The sequence below is a fragment of the Sorex fumeus genome, unplaced genomic scaffold (genome assembly GCF_029834395.1).
Source record: "Sorex fumeus unplaced genomic scaffold, SorFum_2.1 ptg000187l, whole genome shotgun sequence".
Classification (NCBI taxonomy): domain Eukaryota; kingdom Metazoa; phylum Chordata; class Mammalia; order Eulipotyphla; family Soricidae; genus Sorex; species Sorex fumeus.
The window spans coordinates 1885151-1908798 of NW_026606244.1; the positions used below are offsets into that span (position 1 = coordinate 1885151).

Genomic DNA, 23648 nt, shown 5'->3' on the forward strand with positions numbered 1-23648 from the left:
ATCACTGTGAGATAGACCCTTACCAATCTGCTTGTGATTAGGTTTCAGTCATACAGTGTTCCAACACCCGTCCCTCCACCAGGGTACGTTTCTCAGCACCAGTGTCCCCAGTTTCCCCCCCATCATCCCCTACTACCCCAGCCTGCCTCTATGTCCTGGAAAATTCAATTCAGTTTTCAGCCCAATGCAAGTGAAATCCTTTGATGTCATTGTCCCTGCTGTAGCAGAGCCGACCTTTCCCTCCATGTTCCCAAAGGCTGACCCTAGTCTCTCCTGAGATCCTGTTTCTGGCTGCTCAGCTTTCGTGGAGACCCCGCTTTCTGGTACTCTCATGCGCTCTGTGGAGAAACTTGAGAACGAGCCGTCTAGGAGAGCTTGGAAGGATTTGGGACTTCTGGATCCAGTAAAGCCCAACACAGTGTGAACCTCTGAATGGAGAGCCGTCACCTGGCACTCCCTGCTCATAAAGGGATGTCATTGTGGGCAGAATGGGGGAAGGACGAGAGCTGGTGTGTCCTGGGGGTACCTCAAAGGGAGAGCCCTCTGTGCGGATGAAGGATTGCAAGATGTGTCAGGATGGACTTGGAAGAGCTGTGAGTTAGGCCGAGTGCCCCCCGGGGCTAGTTACACATTGAGGTTTCCCACCCCCTGTTATTTTATTTTAAGGTGAGCTCACATTTTGGATGAATGATGTTTAACATATTGATGACAATGGTTACTTATAGAGCACTTACTATATCATTCACCCTACACTAGTATCATCTTATTTAATCTTCTTAATATCCTAGGAGCACCATCTGCTATATACCCATTTTACCCAGGAGGAAGCAGAGTTTAAGCCTGTGTTCATTAGCTAGCCTGCTATCACAATGCAGTTGGGTAATAGTCAGACCCAGACGGTCTTATTCTAGGACTTTCTTTCATACGCATTTTTCTCTGAAGCAGGAAATTCAGATCCTTGTAAGGAGTCAGATCCAGCAGACGGCTGAAGGTAGAGGATCTGTCTTGTCCAAAGGAGGCATCGCCTCATAATTCCCTTCCACTGTGGCTTAAAGGCCCGCAGGTTATCCAACTGCCTGATTTGGGGCAATAAACCAAATTCGCCAATTAATTTCCAAATGTTCAAAAACATACAGAAAACCAGATCAAAACATGTCTGCAGGCCCAAATTGGCCCCCGGGCTACCAATTTGCAAAGTTCGACTCTGTGCCCGCAGCAAAGAGCGGGATGTGGTGGGGAGATGCCCTTTCCTGCTGGTGCAGACCATCAAACAGAGCCAGACAGAACCAGACAGCGTTGGCCAGGAGCCTCCTGGTGGGGGGTGGGGGTGGGAGGAAGGGTGGAGCCCCCTGCTGGGCCCGCCTCCCCAGCCACCACCCCAGTCAACCTTCCTGGATGCCCATTTGGCTGGCCTGCTCACCCCCCGCTCCAGGTAAGCTCGCTGTCTGCACAGCACTGGCTGCAAACTCTTGCAGGTGTAAAATTATATATGCGCGAGCGTTGCCAAGCCAGACGTTTAGCCCAGGGAGGCTTCGTTCCCAAACAACCGAGGTGGTGTGAAGCCAGGTTTGAAAATCAATTAACACTCGTTTTTTTTTTTTTCCTCTCTCTCTCTCCTCAATACGTGTGTGTTTCAAAACTTGTATGTGATTCTGTAGCGGATGAGAACAAAATGCAGCGGTCGGAGAACAGCTGAAGGGTGCTCCCTGTTGAGCAAGCCCAGGGTGGGAGGAAGAGGCAGGGGAGACAGGCCCGCCACGAGGGTGGGTCCGGAGGGGGAAGCCTGGCTACCCAGGACCGGGGTCGGCAGGGGAGGTTTGGGGGGATCATGGTTCGGTGGCTCCCTCGTCTTCTCTGTCAGAAGGCAGACGGATGAGGGCATTGAGTTCTTTGGAGTGGGGAGATAAAGAAAGGAAGTCTGACCCCATCTGAGCTGTTTTGGGGACCATCGAAGAACGTAGCGGGGGACTGCAAGAGGGTACCAGGAGGCAGAGCAGAAAACTTCCATCCACGAGGCTCAGAGCCCGGGTCCTGCAGCCACACGCCTCTGCCCCGACCATTTCTGGTTGTGGTCCCCAGTGGTCCTCAGCGTCACTGGGTGCTTGATCCCTGAGAGCGGTCCTGGGGCCCCTGAGCATGACTGGTAAAGTTCCTGTGTGGCAAAGATAAACAAAAGAAGAAAGAAAGAAAAGGAAAGAAATTGCATTTCAGAACTTTGGTACTTTAGCTATAAGGAGAGTTTCATTTCAACAGGACAACTTTTTTTTTTCCCAGCCTGTTTTCGGTGGGATGGGAAGGAGAGGATACACAGTAATATAGATTTACTGTGGGAAGCTTTGGCAGTCCTAACCAGCAAACCGTCGAATGTTTAAAACAAGAGACTCTTCGCCCGCAGCATCCAGAGAAAATGAGTGTATGTTTCCCCCAAGCGTCTCTAAGGGGCTTCACTTCATCCGCGCAGCGTCTGGGAGGAAGTGAGGGAGTCGAGTCTGTGCTCTTGGCGCCCCCGGAGCCTCGCCCTCCTTTGGGAGACAGGGCAAACACACAGGAAGCAGGCAGCCGTCCACGAGGTGGAAGGAAATGGCGATGAAAGACCCAAATGAGTTGTGCAGAGGCTAAGGGGATGCAGAAGTTCAGAAGTTCAGCGCCCGCTGGGGAAAGATCGGCATAGGATGGAGAAGCGGTGAAGTCTACAGGAGGGAGGGTGGTGAAGACCCCCCCCCCCCAGAGGGGGTTTCCATTTCCCTGGGGTTATGGTAACAAAGTAACAGGGGCAGCCTGAGAACAGCAGGTCCCAGGCCTGGGGGGTGCTCAAGTTGAAAATCAAGGAGCCAGGAGGGTGGGACTCGCTGTGAAGCCCGGAGAATCTACCCTTACCTCTTCCGTATTATTATTATTATTATTATTATTATTATTATTTTGTTTTTTGGGTCACACCCGGTGATGCACAGGGGTTACTTTTGGCTCATGCATTCAGGAATTACTCCTGGTGGTGCTCGGAGGACCCTATGGGATGCTGGGAATCAAACTCGGGTCGGCCGCGTGCAAGGCAAATACCCTACCCTCTGTACTATCGCTCCAGCTCCCTCGTCCTGTATTCTGTACCCTGCTGTGCCCGGCGGTCACAGAATTGGGGGCCCAGGCGGCAGTGTTTGTGGGATGGGCGGATATCCGGTATATCACCCCAGTCTCTGCTTGTGTCCTCATGCAGAGTTCCCTGGTGCTTTTCTCTCTCCAGGCGGGAGGGCTCCCCTTGCAAGCTCTTAAGCTTGTGGGCAGAGTTCAGTTCCTCCAAGCCTGTTAGACAGAGAGCTCTGGGCCCCTGGTGGTCATAGTTAATTTTTTTTCCTTTTTGGGCCACGCCCAGAATTGCACAGGGGTTACTCCTGGCTCATTGCACTCGGGAATTACTCCTGGCAGGGCTTGGGCGACCATATGGGATGCTGGGAATCGAACCCGGGTCGTGCAAGGCAAACGCCCTCCCCTCTATACTATCCCTCCAGCCCCTCATCGTTAATTTCTCGTTGGTGGTTTGTGGACCCTGGCAGCGGTTCCTTGCCGTGTGGGCCCCCTAAGTCACTCCTTAGCTTCATCACTGATGCTGTAAGATACATCCCACGATCACAGGGACGTCATCTGGTCACATGTGCCATGTGTTACTGGGGGGTTCGGGTGGGCAACAAATCCATAGGTCTGGCTCACACTCAAGGAGGGAGTCCCATGAGGTGACCCCATGAGGGGACAGAGTTGGGGTCATGGAAACCGCCCTACCGTCTGCCACACCCACCGAGGGAATAAACTGTTTGTCGTTCAACATTCTGTTTCTCAGCACAAACACAGTGCCAGGGCCAGGATGGCTGTTTCATAGTGGCTGATTGTGGGAAGAAAGGAAGGGTGGAGTGGGAAGGGGGCAGGGTGGGGGCGAGATTCTGTTCCGAGTCTCCCTGCCCAGGCTTTGAAGGCTGAACAAATCTCCTCACTCTTCTCCTACGGCGTTGTCTCGAGTTTTTATACATGCTGTTTCCTTTCACCCGGAATTCGTTTTTTTTTTCTTGCTCTCACCTATTTCCATGCCAACCAACCTAGCTTGGGCCAGCCCATTCTTTTTTCTTTTTTCTTTTTTTTAAAATTTTTTATTAGTGCACAGCTGGCCCGGCCGAGCCGGGTTTAATTCCTCTGCCCCTCTGAGAGAACCCGGCAAGCTACTGAGAGTATCTTGTCCACATGGCAAAGCCTGGCAAGCTACCTGTGACATATTTGATATGCCAAACACAGTAACAACAAGTCTCACAATGAAGATGTTACTGGGCCTGACCCGGGCCCACTCAGAGCAAATCAATGAACAGTGGGAGGACAGTGCTACAGTGCTACATTAGTGAATCACCATGAGATACAGTTACATACTTACAAACTTTCATGCTAGGGTTTCAATCATACAGTGATTGAGTACCCATCCCTCCACCAATGTCCGTTCTCCATCAGTGCCCATTCTCCACCACCAATGTTCCCAGTATCCCTCCCACCACCCCCATCCCATCCTCTCCACCCCACCCTACCTCTGTGGCAGGCACATTCCCTTTTGTGTTCTCTCTCTCTCTCTCTCTCTCTCTCTCTCTCTCTCTCTCTCTCTCTCTCTGGCTGTTGTGGTTTGCAATGCAGGTATTAAGTGGCATCATGTTCAGGCTATATTCTACTTTCAGCACGCATCTCCCATCCTGAACGGGCCCTCCTAGCACCCTTTACTTGGTGATCCCTTCTCTATCTGAGCTGCCTTTTTGGTTAGCCCATTCTTGAGGTCTTAATTATAAATGTTATTTGATCCTGGAAACCGTTCCCTTTGGTCCTTACCACCCAATCAATTCTGCCGTGCTGGTGATACACTTTCCTCTACACGCTCCTATATGCTTTTCTTTAGACCGTTGGCATGGTAGACAGCAGCGCTCTTGAAATCCATCCTCCCAGGACAAACGTGACGTTCGGTCTGTTTTGTAAATGTGGTTTCACTGGAGTGCGGCTCTGTCTGTTAGTTCGTATATTGTCTCTCATTACTTTCATGCAACAAAGTGGAATTCGATGGTTGGAATGGAATATATGGCTGGCAAAGACTAAATCATTTATGATCTGGTCCTTTAAAGGAGAAAAGTTTGCCAGACCGATTCTAGAGTGTTTCTACAGTTTCTGGTAAATTTCTTTCTTTCTCTTAGAGTGCTTAAGCATGGGGACTCTCTGCTGGTCTGATTTGCAGCGATAGACCCACGTTTAATGCAGCTCCTGGAAGTTAACGGTCATGGCGTCTCTGTTGAATCAGTGAGTGGATGAAATCAAGTATCAGCAACTAAACTGGTGGAAGAGTTAGTTACTCCAGCAGACTTAGTTGCGAGACAAAAGGGATATTTCAGAGGTGTGGCTGTGGCTTGGGAAGCAGGATTAAAAGGCACAGACAGCAGTAGCTGTCACCCTCTATCTAACCAGCGGAGACAAACATCCTTGGGCCGGAAATGGTCAGTGGCAAAAAGCAGCATGACCTTTGACAGAGCCCCAGACTGACCCGGTGACCTTTCGGGGAGGGTCCCGGGGGAGTGGACACTTTCTCCTCCTTCCTCTCCCTTCCTCCCCCATTCCCACTCAACCAAAGGATGCAGGAGCCAGCCTGGCCATGCGGGATTCTCAGACCAGCTTCCAGTGTGGAAACAGGTGGAGAGAGAATCCTGGAAGCCGAGGCCGCAGCCCACTGCCAACTCTTCCGGCTTGGTTGTGATCTTCTTTGCTGGCCACAAACACGTGGTCAGGCCGGGCTCTGAAGCATCTAAACTCTGGTACATTTTCTTTTCTTTTTTTTCAAAGTTTTATTAGTGAAACACCATGAGGTACAGTTGTAGGCTTACAAATTTTTGTGCTTGGGTTTCAGTTATACAATGATCAAGTACCCATCCTCCACCAGTGCCCATTTTCCACCACCACTAATCCCAGTATCCCTCCGACCACCCCAGCCCCCCATCCCACCCTGCCTCTGTGGCAGGGCATTCCCTTTTGTTCTCTCTCTCCTTTTGGGTGTTGTGGTTTGCGAAAGAGACATTGAATGGCAATCATGTTTGGTCTATAGTCTACTTTCAGCATGCTTCTCCCACCCTGGGAGGATCCTCCCAACACCCTTTATTTGGTGCTCCCTTCTCTATCTGAGCTGCCTTTTCCCCTAGCATGTTCGGCTGGCCTCCAAGCCATAGACTCCAGTACATTTTCACCCTTTCCTTGAGCAGAATTGCCCAACCCTGTGGGGTCCTGAATTTTAAGTGCACCACACTAAGCTCTTGGCTGGTCTGGAAGCTTTCTCTTGCCTCTGTCCTCAGACCCTTCGCGGCTCTGGGAACCCCACCCTGCCCCTTGCTTAGACCCTCCAGGCCCCTAGCACACTTCCTTCCCCATCTGCTTCAGGAAGGCTGCTCTTGACATGGCTGGTTTTTTTTTTCTTCAATTTTTTATTTTATAAGGTAGTTCACAATTCCCCTGATCCTGAAAGAGCCTCCAATCATTGGGAAAGATGAGTAAGGAGAGGCTGCTAAAATCTCAGGGCTTGGAGGAATAGAGACGTTACTGGTGCCCGCTCGAGTAAATCGATGAACAACGAGATGACAGTGATACAATAATACTGTTCACAATATTTGATTACATTAATATTCAAATACCAATCCCACCACCATTAAACCTTCCCACCACCATATTTCAGATGTTTCCTTCCCAAGCCCCAAGCCCTGTTGTGAAGCACAACCGAAATAATATATTTTGTATTGTTTGTTATAAAAAAAACTGCTGGAAATACTACAAAAAAGAATCTATAGAGGAAGACAGTGTGACGATTGTTCTGTTTTGGCAGGGGCCATTAAGACCTTTTTCAGGATATCACTAACATGTTAAAGGTTGAGTGATGCGAACTTTCGTATATATATCTGAAAATATATATATATGCATATATATATTTTCCTCTATGATTGGTTGCCTACTAGTTGAACCCCATCAAATGTGGTGTGGTACTCTTGGAGAATGGGTAGGGAGTGTCTTATGATTTGTCCAAGAATATGGTCACTTACGCGTGAGGCTTGACCCGAGCGGGGAACGCCCTTGAGCGTGGTGGCGATTGGGTTGTGGGGGTTTTGGGCTGCCGGGGCTGAGTCTCTTGGGGTGGGGAGGGCTCTCACCCTCCCCCCTCTGGGGTGCCCTGAGTGAAACCCTGCTTGGGGTTCGATGGCATGGCTCTGGCAAGGCGTCATGTTGCTCTTTTCTGGGAGAGAAAGCCATGCGCTCTGGGTGGTGGCCATTGACTAGATTATCTGGCATTGGCAAGAGGTAGCTTATGGGCATGACCTCTGGGTTCTTAGAGATTGGGGGGAAACGGGCAGGGCATCTCCGCTCCTGGTCCTGTTGAACCCAGAGACCCGAGTCACAAAGTTCCACGTACCTGGGTTTTGTCAGACTTAACTCGTGCATGAAGCTTGGGGCACGGCTGTTTTTAACCACTCTCCCAAATCTCTACGTGCTCTTCACCGACGTGGTGAACTTAGTTTCCCGGCCTGGAACTTAGCCTGGAACTCTGCAGATTCCAGCATGGTCCTTCGAAGTTTCCCATAAGTCTCAGTTCACCCTGCCACTCCCCTTCCCACAACTAGATTCCGAACCCTCTGGGGGCTAGGACCGAGCCCTATGTGTACACTGGAATCACTGACCTCCCACGTTTCAGGATTTTACAGTCAAGCCCCCTCGCCAGCACAGACAGCCCCAGGAATCATGACCCTCCACCAGGTCCAGTGTCTTCTCAGGTAACTCTGCAGGAATGGGCTGCCCCCTCTAAATAGCCTTCAGGATTCCATGCAATGCTGAGACTTTCTCTTTTTCTGTTTCTTTTTTTTTTTTGCTTTTTGGGTCACACCTGGTGATGCACAGGGGTTACCCCTGGCTCTGTACTCAGGAATTACTCCTGGCAGTAGCTCAGGGAACCATATGGGATGCTGGAAATTGAACCCAGGTCGGCCGCCCGCTAGGCAAACACCGTACCCGCTGTGCTATCACTCCAGCCCCAACCTTCTCTTTTCCTGAAAGCCAGAGACCATGCTTCGGAAGCACTTGTCCTCCGGTGCTCGTGAAGTCTGAGCCGGAGTGATGGTGCCCTCTCCAGCTTTCTGCATCCACCGCCCTTTCGGAAACCAGTTCTGACTGGTACCTCCGCATCCTCTTCCTCAGAGCTGTTGGCCGTGGGTGAAACATTAACTACCTCGAGTGCTGTTTGTGGAGCGCTTCCGTATACACCTTATCTCTCCAGCCTGTGTGATCTTGTCGAGCTGGAATTCGGGGTCATCGTTAACACGGCATCCACCACACCATCAGCCAAGCCAGGCTCTATCAAGTTAGGAGGCTTTTTCCAAATCACCCAGCTAAGAAGCGAAGAGATGGGGGCGCAGAGCTGTGTCCTGGGGGGTTTATGATCAAAGCTCTTTTCTCCACACTCTGCTACTTCACTGCAGTTGATTTTTATTACCCTGCTCCCACCCCCTTCCTCCGTGCCTTCCCAGATGTACCACAGTGGGGAAGTAAAACTTGCTGGAATGCCCCCGAATGAATCAAAAGAAGGGTATGAATATACATGTGCCAAGACAGGAACAGCAGCCTGCCCGAGAACATTTTTTTTTGGGCTTCATTTTTTCCAACATTGTTTGGAATTCTTCCTCCCCACCCCACACAAGGTGTCAAGCAGATGTGAAAATACCAGAGTTCCAAGTCACAGCTTTGGTTTATGATTCACTGATTGGGACAGGGGGCGGGGAGAAAAATCATTTAGGAGATGGACCACGTGGTCCCTTCTTTATGAAGGCAGCATGGTTACTGATGAGCGGCCTGGCAGAAAGCAGGCCTGCTGGACGCAGCAAGGAAGCACCCCCCAGCACCCCACCCCACTCCCAGACTCTGCAGAAGGACCAGCATCCACCCTGGCTCAGCTCTCCCTGGGGGACAGGATAGGAAATGCGCCTTTTGGCTGGACGGAGGAACTGCACCACCACTGGGGATATCTTGTTGCTGTATCCAGACACAGAAGAGGGGGCATTCTCTCCTGTTCATCTCTTCATTGGTGTGTGCTTCACGCACTCAGTAGCGAGCCCGAGGCAGTGGAAAAATGCTCTGGGTCTTCTAGGTGGTCCACGTGAGGTGACAGGGGTGAGGGATGCCACCTCTGCGTTCTCAGTCCTCACTTCAGACTCCTGTTCCACCACTTCTTGTTTGTGTGACTTCATGCCCAGTTGCAGTATGGCAAAAGCCTTTTAAGTAAGGCTGGAGATGGAGCTTAAAAAATTCAACTTCAGCTCCTTGTGAAAAATGGGACCGTACCCATTGCCCGGGATTGCTCCCAGAATGTAGAGAATGTGCATTTGTTTCCTGAGAGCGGTGCCTGCCGGATGCATAGTTTGGGGACCAATAAATAACAATTCTTAGGATGAGACTCCGCCACCTGGGGGAGCAGGTTTGGGTCAGACCCAGTGGTGCTTGCGGCTACTCAGGGATCACGCCTGGTAATGCTTGAGGTACCCCAGGAGATGCCGGGGATGAACCTCGGCGATTCATGCTGCCTTAACCTGGTACTGTGTCTCCACCCCCAAAACTTGGTGTTTTTACTTGTCAAGGAAGCGTAAGTACCTCTCAGAACCACTGCAAGAGAAGGTGGGAAAAGAATGAGACTCAGAGATGCTGCGCTTGTCAGTGAGGCTGTCCTAAGAGATAGCCCCATTCTTCAGGGACGGAAGCGTTTCTTGAATATGTCTGAGTCTGATGTAATAAACAGGGAGAATGGAACTCAAAAGTGTCTGTCCTGTGTAGCCATTAAGGGTCTTTTTGGCCATCCTTGCTGTCCCCCCATTCTTAGAGCTCCTAAATCCAGCCTAGTACGAGAGAAGAGGAAGTGTTTTGGGGATTATCTAGAAGATAGCAAATATTGTATCTGCCCATGGTGCATGATCAGACCCGATCTGTGAGGGTAGTTAGGTGATATTTGACCCTAGTGCACCTTCTGTCTTCGGGAAACGGTTGCCAGATTCTGCTACAGGGTTCTGTGAATTCACGGGGGTGGGGGTCGGGTGGTAAGCAACCCTCCATGCCATTGGGGCATCTGAGTAGAATCCCAATGTTCAATAGTAGCACTGTTGCACTGTCTTCCTGTTGTTCATTGATTTGCTCGAGCGGGCACCAGTAACGTCTCCGTTGTGAGATTTGTTGTTACTGTGTTTGGCATATCGAATATGTCACGGGTAGCTTGCCAGGCTTTGCTGTGCGAGCGAGATACTCTTGGTAGCTTTCCAGGCTCTCTGAGAGGGATGAAGGAATCGAACCCGGGTCGGCCGGGCTGGCTGTGTGCAAGGCAAACGCCCTACCGCCATGCTATCACTCCAGCCCTATGTTAAATAGTAAATTTGGTAAATTCGGTCTTCCCAAGGTGGCTTTCTGTTCTCTTCCATATCTCCAGACTTGTGAAAGGGGAATAACTCCCAAACTCTGGCTTAAGACACAGCACCGCACTGTTGAGTATTTCCTCTCACTGTCTCTGAGACAGATTTAGAGAGCGGTTCAGCCTAGTGTCCTGGCCCAGCGCTCTGTATAAGTCATAGCCATAAGGTAGCTGAGGCCCTCCGGGGCTTTGCGAGTGTCTTCACTAAGTGCCTCGCCACTAAGCTGGGAGAGCCCCACCAGGCTGCAGTACTGGTGTGTGCCTGGCCTCCTTGCTCAAAGTCTAATGTGGCTTAAAGAGTGAAACGGTCACTTATTGGCCCTTCTGATCTAGCCTCAGAAGTTCCACATCACCTCTGCCACAGTCCTACTCATCCAAGTGATCTCAAAAACCTGCACAGCTGGGCCAGAGCCGTAGTACAGCGGGATGGGCGTTTGTCCTGCACGCGGCTGACCTGAGTTCAATCCCCAGCATCCCATAGGGTCCTCAGAGCACCGCCAGGAGTAATTACTGAATGCAGAGCCAGGAGGAACCCCTGAGCATCGCTGGGTGTGACCCAAAAAGAAAAAAAGAAAAACCTGCATAGGGGAAGGGCCTTAGATTCCAGGCCTGATTGGCAGGTGTGTCCACTCCCCACCCTTGCTTTAAAACCAGGCACCCCAACACCCTCCCCGTATACACATCTCCACCGACCCTGGAGCAGCTTCCTCTTCCAGGATTATCCCTTGTGAGATTGTGTCTATAGAGGGTTCTGAACTTATCCTAAGTGGATATTTACTGATTTCCTCACAAGACAGAAAACAATCTCATAGTCCAGAAGAGCTGGACGAAGGCAATGGGATATGTAACCAACAGGGCCAGTAACAAGGTGCACAACCTCTTTTCAACTCTGTTCCATCCATTTCTGTTTCAGCTAAGGATGTTTGGGACTCAGCTCTGTGTCCCTGACCTCCCGGGGTTTGCTGAGAGGAGAGAAAGGCATAAGGCGTCGCAGAACCTTGAGGGGAAACACCTCCCCAGGCACTCAGTTGGAGAGCAGAAGTCAGTTGATCTCAGTACAGAGAAGTTTCAGAATGGAAGTAGGATGTGTGTGTGTGTGTGTGTGTGTGTGTGTGTGTGCGTGCGTGCGCACATGCACACGCCATTCTAATTCCAACAATTCCCATGTGGTTAAGACGTCAAGCGTTAGATGTGCTATGGGATCACCATCTCATTTTTTTTTTAATTTTTATTAGTGAAACACCATGAGGTACAGTTGTAGACTTACAAATTTTTGTGCTTGGGTTTCAATTATACAATGATCAAATACCCATCCCTCCACCAGTGCCCATTTCCCACCACCACGGATCCCAGTATCCCTCCCACCCCCATCCTCCCCATCCCACCCTGCCTCTGTGGCAGGGCATTCCCTTTTGTTCTCTCTCTCCTTTTGGGTGTTGTGGTCTGCAAAAGAGGCATTGAGTGACAATCATATTCGGTCCATAGTCTACTTTCAACACACCATCTCATTTGACTCCCCTGAGACTCTCGAGGTAAAGACGATCACTCTCACTTTGAAGAGGGAGAAACTGAGTCTCAGAACCTGTGAGGGACCTGCGAGGTAGGGGGGGGGGATTAACAGTGAGGGCTCCTTGTCTCCGTGACTCAGCCTTATCACACCAAACCCTCGGCGTCCAAACAGCTCGCACCGTCCCTCCTCCCAGATTAATTGGAAATATTGTGCCGAAGCCACGAGCACCAGCCGCCGAGGTCCCATGCGGTGTCCTATAATTAAACCCTTAGTTGCATTGTCGTCGTCCCAATTCTCAAGGTCTCCAAACATCCATCCCCGGTAAGACAGCGAGAATACTCTGGGAGTTCTGAACAGTGCACACAATCATGTCTCTGCCGGTGTCTGCTCCTGGCATCTAGATTCAATTCATTTCATTTCCTTCATCTCTCTAATTCTTCCACTTCCATTGCCGACACTCTGCAGATCCTGAGAAATCCCATTTCTCAAACATTGCCTCTCTCGATCATGGGCGAGTGCAGGAAAAAACTTGGGTTGAGGTAGCAGAGAAGTGACTTGAGGAAAGAAGCTGATCAGGATCTCACTTGCGAGGGTATCAAGAACTCACCTGATTTTTGTCCCAGTATTATATTTTGAAATAGCACAGCGGGTAGGGCGTTCGCCTTACAAGCGGCCAACATGGCCGACCCAAGTTCGATTCCTCCGCCCCTCTCGGAGAGCCCGGCAAGCTACCGAGAGTATTCGATATGCCAGACACAGTAACAACAAAGTCTCCAATGGAGACGTTACTGGGCCCGCTCGAGCAAATCGACGATCAACGGGAGGGCCTTTACCTTTTACCTTTTATTATATTTTTATGGACTGGAGTGATAGCACAGCGGGTAGGGCGTTTGCCTTGCATGTGGCCAACCCTGGCTCGATTCTTCCGCCCCTCTTGGAGAGCCCGGCAAGCTACCGAGAGTATCCCGCCCACGCGGCAGAGCCTGGCAAGCTCCCCATGACGTATTCAATATGCCAAAAACAGTAACAACAAGTCTCACAATGGAGACGTTACTGGTGCCCATTTGAGCAAATCGATGAACAATGGGAGGACAGTGCTACAGTGCTATTATTTTTCATGTCAGGAGAAGAAATCCTTCTTTAACCTTGATTTCCCCTCCTACAAAGTGCTAGAATTTGAACGTTGTTTCCCTTCTCCTTCTGTGCACTTGAGAACTTAATTTATTATCTATTTATTTATTCATCTTTCTGAGGCAGAATTGCAGAAGGGGAACTTTAGGACCTGATTAGAAAAACCAAAAAGATATTGAATGTTTGAATGGGAATCTATCACTGGGAAAGTGGCCTGAACTTAAATGTTCTGGAGGAAAGCAGAGCCAATTCACAAATATTTGTTGAAACTCCAACACGCCAGGCAAAATCCATGAAAGTTTCCTAAGAGGGCCTGATGAATAGGAATGAATTGTTCAACAGCCATTATGGAAATTTGAATTTCTTATTCATGTGAACTTTGGGGCATGCACTTTCCTTGGGTAATTTGGTGAACAAATAATATTTGTGCACTTATTCTCAGATTCATTTTTATGGTTTGACTTTTACTATCTCTGGATTTCTGCCACCCATGGTATTCTGTCTCCCTGACACAGCTAACACAGTGCTTTCAGTTTTTCATGGCAAAAATCTTCTATTGGCAGCCATTTTTAGGAGCTTAGGTCTATAAATCGAGGCAGTATCAATGCACATAGCTGTCCTTATAACTGATGCAGGAGATTAACCTTTTCTGTGTGCCAGGCTCATATTCTGTGATGTTGAGCTCTGGGGTTCAATGAGAGATGGTGTTTACCCTCCGGAAGTTTGCAAACTATCGAACAAACGACAATTTTCTGGCTAGATATCAAAGTTTCTTAAGGTTTATTTGGCTTCTAAGGATGAAAACTCTCACTCAAACTGGCTTAACTAAAAATATAAAAGTGGGGACTGTAGCGGTTAGGGCGTTTGCTTTGCCTTGCATGCAGCCGACCTGCGTTCAATCCCTGGCATTCCATATGGTCCCCCGATTGCCACCAGGAGTGATTCCTGAGTGCAGAGCCAGGAGGAAACCCTGAGCGTCACTGGGTGTGACCCAAAAAGCAATATATAAAAAAGGGAATGACATTGGATTGGTCATATAATCTTGAAAGTCAGAGGTGTTTCGCTTTCAAGTGTTTTGAACCCAGGTACTCATAAGATAGCATCAGAAACACACACACACACACACACACACACGCACACACACATATATATGTATATTTACTTCCTGGCTCTGAAAGGGCCTTTATTTCTAGAGATAAGATGGCTTCTGGCAAGGCCAAGCGACTCAGAAAGCTCAGGCAAAAGAGAACTCCTGGGAAGTTGAGTCATGCATGTATTCATGAAACAACCACTATGGCCAAAAGGAATGAAGATGCTTGTAAGCCTGACTTGAATGTGCGTCTCCTTCCTCACTCATCCCCAGCAGTGGGAAGAGAAATCAACTCTAGTTGGCTGATACAATATGAGAATTGTGGGTGCGGAGTTAAAAAAAATATGTGAGGAAGGGACATTGGAAACCAGGAGATTGAACCTAGTAGGGCTCTACTTCCTGGTAGTAAATGGTTTATTCCATGCAATGTCCATCAGGCTATTAGGGCATGCTCAAAGGGTATCAATCATTGGAATTGCCTTCTCTTTGACAAGAAATGCCCCTCCTACCCTCGCCAGTCTGGGTTGAAGAGACCCTAAGTTTAAACCTGCAGTAATCGGACCCAAATTTGCTCTTCCTTGCAGTGACCTGGACAGAAATAACATCACCAGGATCACCAAGACGGACTTTGCGGGACTCAAGAACCTTCGAGTCTTGTAAGTAGCTTGCAACTCTCCAGTACACTTTGCTTTCAGCTCTTCGACCTTATAAAAACGTCCACTCCTGGGCTGACATCACACCCTACCCACTGGGCCATAAGAATTCACTGCTTCACAGCAGAAAGAATTCCACCCCCCCCCCCCGCCCCTTTTTCTTTTTTTTTTTTTAATGTCCTCAGGTTTGCACAGGCATCTCATTCAGTGTCTCCAGCTGCTTGCTGGGCTGGATGGATGGAAGAAGTCAGTTCCAGTGACAGGGAGAACAGAAGGCTCTCCATGAATAAATCAGCGTGGCCCGCTTCTGGAATGACAGCCACCTCGGGCTGACAAACCACGCTTCCCTTTCATTGAGATAATTTCTTCTCCAGCCTGTGCACTAAAAGAGTGATCAGGACCCAGGTGATTTATCTTGGGGTTTAATGGAGAGGAGCAGACAGGAGCAAAACCCTTGGGGAACAGCCACAGCAGCTGCATAGACAGGTAGCCAGCGTCAGTTGGTGGAATGAGACAGCCAGGAATATTGGGCATCTGTCATTGGTAACACCGTCACTGCACACTTTCACCCCTTCCTGTCTATCAGTGATGAGCAGTTGTCCAAGAGCTTGTCCATTGACAGGTCTCTGGGATGCAGAGGTACGAGCAATGAGTACATGGGCCTATCTCCATCATCAGAAGTTGACTTTTTGACTCACCTGGTTGGCTTCATACAACTGAACGCAGCCTGGGCCATCTGGGCACTGCCTTGGGGTTTGTTCGGTCATGGAATCTTGACTCATGAGTCCTTGCTAGAAGTCACTGCTGAAGCCTTGCCATCCGATGCCACTCCCTTCCCTTTCACTAATAACCTTTAGAAGACAAAAGGTTTTGTTCTAGGGACAGGAAATTCTGCATTTGGGTCCTGACTCAGAGGAGTTCAGTTTCCTCATCTGTAAATGAGGGAATGAATAGCATACTGTTGCCTCGGGTTACTGTAAAAGAATGCCACAGCAACAGAACTATGAGGTCTCGTAGTTTGGGAGGCCAGTGTTCAAAGTCAAGGGTGGGTCCTATCAAGAGCTGTTCAGGAAGGATTTGGCCCAGGTCTCTTTTCTTGCATCTCTGGTGTCCTTAGCTTCCATTACTGTCTCTCCCCTGTGTCTCTTCCTGTCTATCAAAGTATGTCTGCCCCTGTATCCAGTGTTTCTCTATAAGAATTGAGTTAGGGTACGGCCCACCCTGATAACCTCATTGTAATTGGACTACCTAGGAAAATACCCTATCTTCAAATTTCCTCCCTCCCTCCTTCCCTCCCTCCCTCCCTCCCTTCCTTCCTTCCTTCCTTCCTTCCTTCCTTCCTTCCTTCCTTCTTCCTGCCTCCCTCCCCTCCCCTCCCCTCCCCTCCCCTCCCCTCCCCTCCCCTTCCTTCCCTTCTCTTCCATTTTCCCTTTTCCCTTTTCCCTCCCCTCCCCTCTCTTCTCCTTCCCTCCCCTCCCCCTGCCTTCCCTTTCTTCTCTTTTGGAGGGTGGAGTGAGGTTGGGAGCACACAGTGGTCTTACAGGCCTACTCTTGGCTCTATGCTTGGAGTTGCTCCCAGTGGTGCTTAAGGCACCATGTGGTGCTAGGGGTCAATCCCAGGCCTCCTGGAGTGTAAATGATGCTTATCTTGCACTCAACCCATTGATCTGTCCCTCCTGCCCAAAGTCACATTCCCAAAGACCAATGACTTGGCACTTAACATAGAGTTTTGTGTGGGGTGGAGAAATAACAATTCAACCTGTAACAAATAGAGTTTATCTCACTCTCGTAGTCACACTAATAATCCTGTATGGTTTTTATCACAGTTAGTCTTTTCTCACTGCAACTTGTGGACTAATATGTATGTTGCTTTTCTAATTGAAAAGTAGGTAGTGGTAATGCTGACAATCCTCAGAGACAGGATGTCTTTCATAAACACGAGCAACAGAGATGGGCATCATTTTTAACACCTCTCTGCCCATAGAATACAGACACCAGGTGGATTTTCGGCCCCAAGCCCACGTAGCAGCTTACGAAGGAGGAAGACTGAAACCCAGAATGCTTTCTGACCTCCGGATAGTCACTGCACGTTTGTTTGCATTATAGCAGGCTTAGAAATCTAAGAAGGTGGCATCATACATTTTTATAGAACCTCCACTCCCAGCAGTGCTGGGAGACCCCATTGTTATCCCCAAAGTGTGAAGGAGGCCATATGGCGGTGGGGGTTAAATCTGGGGCCCAGGGTGTGCCCCGCGTGCCTGCCAGCCCTTTGCACCATCTCCCCAGCCCCTAGGATGTTTACTGTTGAAGAGATGTAATCAGTAAACTGCCAATTTCTGATCATTTTAAGAACTGACATTTAGCTGTTGCTTTACCCTGCCTCGTTTCCCCCACTGCATCTGTGAGAGATTTCCTTTCATAAAGTTAGAATTTTCACCTAATACTTCCTTTGCTAAGCAGTCAAAAATAACCCTTTGATTTTTTTTCTCCATTACATCAAAAAGACTAATAAAAATTCCAATTTCCATAACTTCTCTCTGCAAATAGAAAGTTTAAAATAAGCATAAAGAATTGTATTCATGTCTTCTGGATGATCTACTACATTCCTTTGACTGCAGTTTATCTTTTTAGTTAATTAGTACATTCTTATTTTGAGAGGCCAGAACCCTCTCCTGGTCCCCCCCCCACCCCAACTTGGTTAATATCACAGTATTTCCTTATCTTCCTTACTCAAAGACAGTCCCCTTCAACTGGTCTGTGTTTACTCAGCGAGAATCGGTCAGGATGGAGAACTGGAATTCTCTCTCTCTCTAATAGCAATGAACTATCCAAACATTTAAACCATACTTTCCCTCAGTCTACTCATTTTTGCTGAGTAACCTTGACAACTATTTTTTTTTCTTTTTGGTCACATCCAGCGATGCACAGGGGTTACTCCTGGCTCTGCACTCAGGAATTACTCTTGGTGGTGCTCAGGGGACCCCATGGGATGCTGGGAATCGAACCTGGGTCAACCTCTTGCAAGGCAAATGCCCTACCGGCTCTACTATCGCTCCAGCCCCTGGACAACTATCTTTTAAAAAAGTTTTTAACACAGCCTGACACATTCCCTCTGTTTGTTACTTCAAGTTTACAGTGAAGCTAGAAAAGTTACAATGATCTTGAGTAACTAGACTTTACCGCCCATTTTTATACTTATGGTTTAGGTGATTGGTGAGTGCGTATACAGTGGACATTTGGGGAACTTTGGCCTTATCCAAAGGCACTTTCTTCTCCAAATAAAGTACATTTAGGGAGAAGATATAAGAGTTTTCCAGAGCATGGGTGGTAGGCAAGAAGTCTCTCCCAGTGGTCTCAATTAGAGTCTCTTCTAGTGGGATCAATTAGACTCCCTGTCCTAGTGGTCTGAAGCAAGAACTCTGCTATGCCCACAAAATGGGAGCCAGCTTGATCTCAAGTGGGGTTAATCAAAGAATTAAACTCCACCCAGTCATCATCACATCCCCATGGGACCATTTCCAATTCTGATCCAGTTTTAGAAAAAAAAAATTCCAACAATGCCAAAAAGAGCTGAAAATGAACACAATCTGTGTTCCTTTAACTCGGAGCAGACTCAGGCGCAAAACTGCTTTTCTGGGTGTCCCTCCTGAATTCCACATCTTCCTGCTTGTGGCCAGGAAAATGAGAGTCTTATCGGTGGCGTTAGTACAAATGCCTAAATTGTATCTCAGCTTCAAGTCCGAAGGGGAGGTTTAGAGCTCATCCATTCACTGATCCATCAAATATTAAAATATCGGTTGGTTGGTCTTGATTGAATCCTTAAGGGTCCACGTACAAGGTTAGATTCCGTGGTAGCCAGGAAGCAGACCTAGGAAGGACCCTTTTCTGTCAGGATTCCAGCAGGGAAGGGAAACACTTCACAAATGACAGACAAGAGATGCTAAAAAATTATCTGGCCTTGGGTAAAGGGACAGAGTCACCTGAAGTGACACGGGAGGGAGCTGGGAATAAGTCTTCCAGCCTGGTTCTCCTCCTGTTCCCTGTCCATCATTAGTAATTGTGACTCCCGTCGACTGAACCCAGCAGGAAGAAGCAGCAAGAGTCAAAGAACTTTCTTGATGAAGTGGATGGAAGTGGGGGTTGCGGTGGGGGTGTCCCAGGACATGAGCAAAGTGAAGATGGGCAGACCTCAAATAGATGTATAGTTTCCATTCTTCTACCCCCCCTACTGAAAGAAAAAAATTAATAGTGCTAAATTAGTATAGAGGGGCTACAGCGATAGCAGAGTGGGTAGGGCGTTTGCCTTGCACGCAGCCAACCCGGTGGACCCGGGTTCGATTCCTCTGCCCCTCTTGGAGAGCCTAGCAAGCTACTGAGAGTATCTCGCCCGCACAGCAGAGCCTGGCAAGCTCCCCGTGACATATTCGATATGCCAAAAAACAGTAACAATAAGTCTCACAATAGAGATGTTACTAGGCCTGCTGGAGCAAATCGATGAACAATGGGAGGACAGTGCTACAGTGCTAAATTAGTATAGAATGAAGAGATTTATCATAGGCGATGGGAATTACATTTCCTTGGGAAGCCCAGCGGGAATGTGTGGTGTGTGGTGGTGGTGTTCCCGTGGTAATTGGGACATGATGACGGTAAGCGCTGTGATGGATGGATTGACAGTCTAAACACATCTGGGCAAGCCTTCAGTCACAGCGCTGAGCTGGTCCCCTGTTTAGCAAGGCAGGCAGCTGGGAGCCCACGAGCTTGCTGGGGACGAGAGTGGCAGAGGACATGGAGGGAAAGAAAAGAACCTTCACAGAGCCCTTAATTGTACTCCTGATCCTAGACTACATCATTCACATGCTTTACTTTTCCATGGGCATAAGAGCTTCTGGAATCCCCCACCCGCATTTTTAAAAATGAGGAAATTGAGTCTCGGAAGTGACGAGAAGCTGAGGGTCACATCGTCAGTTAAAAGAGAGCAAACAAGGGGAGTCAGAGAGATGGGATAGTGAGAAAGGCACTTTTCCTTGCATGCACCTCACCTGGGTTCCATCCCAGACATCACATGGTCCCCTGAACCCTGCCAGGAGCACAAATCCAGGAGTAAGTCCTGAGCACTGTTGGGGTGGTCCAAAAATTTTTTTTTAAATAGTAGGAAACTGATTATAAACTGGAACCTGGGAGTGAGCTGTGTGTCCTTACAAATAGTTTCTCCTTGGAATATAGGCTTTCTGTGCCATTGTGGGCTGGAGTGACAGCACAGTGGGTAGGGCGTTTGCCTTGCATGCGGCTGACCTGGCCGACCCGAGTTCGATTCCTCCACCCCTCTTGGAGAGCCCGGCAAGCTACCGAGAGTATCTCGCCCGCACGGCAAAGCCTGGCAAGCTACCCGCGACGTATTCTATGTGACATATTCTATTGCCAAATACAGTAACAGCAAGTCTCACAATGGAGACGTTACTGGTGCCTACTCGAGCAAATCAATGAACATCGGGAGGACAGTGCTACAGTGCACTTTGTCATTGTATTCACGTGTGTTGACTGAGGTGTCACTAAGGGGCAGTCTATAAAGTCCAGAGAGCTCATCTGTGTGGGAGTGTGGTAAACTGGGGGGCTCTGGGGCCCTGCCTGAGCCATATTCGCTCTTCTCAAATGTCGATGTTTAGAAATGTGGGAGCTGAGTTTTCAAAAGGAGGTTCTTTTGGTGTGTGTGTGTGTGTGTGTGTGTGTGTGTGTGTGTGTGTGTGTAATGTATAAAGATTTTTACTTATTCTTTGCAGCCAAAAAAAAAAGTTAAATATAATGGAACCCAACAAAATACCTAAAATAATACGTGGCCACTCAGTCAGAGAAACTGCACATGTGATTTTGACTGAGGTGGATCTTTCTTTCTGGAGAGAATATCAGTATGTACAGTGACCCAAAGTCTTCTATAATTTTTAAAATCAGTTCAGTAGCCTTTAATTTTTAAATGAACTGATTTTGGGGGCAGGGGGTGGTAGACTCTCCATGTTGCTCAGGGCTAACTCTGGGCTGAGTGCTCTGGGGACCATATAAGATGCTAGGGATCCAACCAGGATCAACCACATGCAAGGCAAGTGCCATAAAACCCTGTATTTTTTTCTTTTGGGGTCACACCGGTGATGCACAGGGGTTACTCCTGGTTCTGCATTCAGGAATCACTCCTGGTGGTGCTCAGGGGACTCTGTGGGATGCTGGGAATCGAATACGGGTCGGCCGCGTGCAAGGCAAATGCCCTACCCGCTGTGCTATCGCTCCAGCCCCAACCCTGTACTGTTTTTATTTTTAACTTTTTGGACTTCCCAGGCAGTGCCCAGGGGCCCCGGGGCCACTCCAGTGCTCATTGGCCAAGCAGGCCAGACGGCTCAGGGCTTGCGCCCGGGGATACGATTGATGCTTCTCCATCCCAGCAGTACTTGGGGGCTGCCAGGGGCTACACTTTGTGGTGCTCCACAGGCCGTGCAGTACCAGACATCAAACTCAGGCCTGTGTGTGTGTGCATGTGAGTGTGTGTGTGTGTGTGTGTGTGTGTGAGAGAGAGAGAGAGAGAGAGAGAGAGACCAGAGCAACCTCCCCAGCACCCAGTGAGCCTTTTGTCAGAAGAGGCAGCTGGACCAGGGTTTTGAGGATGGAGCAGAAGTTCTTACCCCCTTGGCTGCTAGTCAGAGCAGAAAAGATGGGCTTGAGAAGGGGGCTGGAGAGATAGCTCCCGGGATGCTTTGCATGACAGGAGATTCATGTTTGATCCTTGGCGCCTCCCAGCATCACTGCTCCGCCCCCCAACCCCTCTCCCACCGCCCCCCCCATGCCTCCCCTGCCCTCGCCCAGCATGGCCAGAATTAACCCCTAAGTACTAAGCCAGGTTTCTCCTTCTCGGAGAGCCCGGCAAGCTACCGAGAATATCCCGCCCCACATGGCAGAGCCTGGCAAGCTCCCCGTGGCGTATTCGATATGCCAAAAACAGTAACAATACCAGGTCCCATTCCCCTGCCCCTGACCCTGAAAGAGCCTCCAATATGCCATTGGGCTACTCTATCACGCGGCAGGGACGAATGGAGACGTTACTGCCATCCGCTCAAACAAATTGATGAACAATGGGACCACAAGTGATACAAGTGATATAAGCCGGAAGTCCCCAAACCAACAAACAGAAAAAATGAACTTGAAAAAGAAAATAACAAAACACAAGATCTGGGTTGTTAAAACCTACTCAGGTCGGGGCATATGGGTCCTCTGGAAGGAAAGGGGAGGGTTGTTCTGGGAAGCAGTCCTTTGCAAATATGAGTCTTCTCAAGACTTCTCCTTCCGGGGGCTGGAGCAATAGCACAACGGGAAGGGCGTTTGCCTTGCATACGGCCAACCCAGGTTCGATTTCCCAGAATCCCATAGGGTCCCCCAAGCACCGCCAGTGCAGAGTGCAGAGCCAGGAATAACCCCGTGCATCACCAGGTGTGACCCAAAAAGCTAAATAAATAAATAGGACTTCTCCTTTTGCCCCACGGGTGCCCACACTTCCTCCGGGGGAACCCGGGACTCTCCCTCGGCCCCACCTTCCATCCCCAGCGTCACTACTAAATCCCGTCAGCCCCGGGCTCGGCTCCATCCCACCTGCCAGGCTGTCCCGTCGTCCATTCTCTTCCCCATCAGCCAGGGAATCCATTGTAAGCTGCCATTTGTCTCCTCCTTTATTTATTTTTTTAAGTCGGGGAAACACGTTCCATGGTGTGCCAGTGTCTCAGGAGTTGCCACGGGCATGACCCACGCTCCCGGAGCCCGAGTGGGTGGGTTCTCGTGATCACCCCCCTGGAGCCCGTGACAGATGAGTCTAGGCTTTGGCGGGCCTCAAGCCGCCGCCGCCACCACCACCGCCGGGTCCGGGGCAAATGGGGGCTCCTGACGGAGCTGGTGGCCCACAATAGCTTCACCCCGTCTGTGAGGTGACCCAGAGCCGGCGCCCTTTTCAATGAAGTATTTTTAAATCCTTGGAGGAGGGAGCTCCAAGGGAATAGGTGCTGAATATATGTGTGGTTCTTTTCTTTTTTTTCCCTTTTTTTCCCCTTTTTTAAATATAAAAAGCAGTTTTTACCTCTTCCTTTTCTGTGCAACATCCTGCAGTGCTTGGGGGGACATTTGCTGAGAACATTCTTAAAATAGAGGCATGGAAACCAATCTGTCAGGTAGAAGTGTGCAGGCGGCACCAGCCTGGTAACCGTGACACCAAGCTGGGACGTGAGTTCTCTCGTCCCACCCCACCCCCACCCCCGCAGCCTGGTCGGGCTGGGGGGGGGCCCGGAGGGTCACAGGAGGGGCTGGGGCACCTGCCCCTGCGCCCGTTGCCCGGCTTCACTCTGACCCCCGCTGCTTCTCTGATTCTAGGCATCTGGAAGACAACCAGGTCAGCGTCATCGAGAGAGGCGCCTTCCAGGATCTGAAGCAGCTGGAGCGATTGTGAGTACAGCCCGTCCTCCTTTCTTGAAAGGGCTTTTTTAAAAAAAAAATTCTTTCTTTCTCTCTCTCTCTCTTTTTAAACAAAGTGGCCTTATAGTGACCTTGCTAAAAAGAGAGTTTCCAATGTTCAAGAAAATGTTTGCTATTAACGCACATGAGATGCATGTTAAAGAGACACAGGGATCCACTTCAACTCTTTTCTTCTCCCAGAGCTGCAAGAACTGGGTTTGTTTTTCTTCTTCCCAGCTTTGAGTTGTTCTCTCTCTCTCTCTCTCTCTCTGTCTGTCTGTCTCTCTTTCTGTCTCTGTCTGTATC

At 49.3% G+C, this 23648-nt stretch overlaps 1 protein-coding gene across 1 annotated transcript in view; it reads left to right on the forward strand.

Annotated features, from left to right (window-relative positions):
* The window catches only part of SLIT3 (slit guidance ligand 3), a 514410-nt gene that overhangs the window by 38599 nt on the left and 452163 nt on the right, over positions 1 to 23648 (forward strand). Inside the window, exons 2-3 of the mRNA XM_056107963.1 lie at positions 14799 to 14870; positions 23262 to 23333. Of these exons, the coding sequence (XP_055963938.1) occupies positions 14799 to 14870; positions 23262 to 23333 (144 nt within the window). The remainder of the gene's footprint in view (positions 1 to 14798; positions 14871 to 23261; positions 23334 to 23648) is intronic.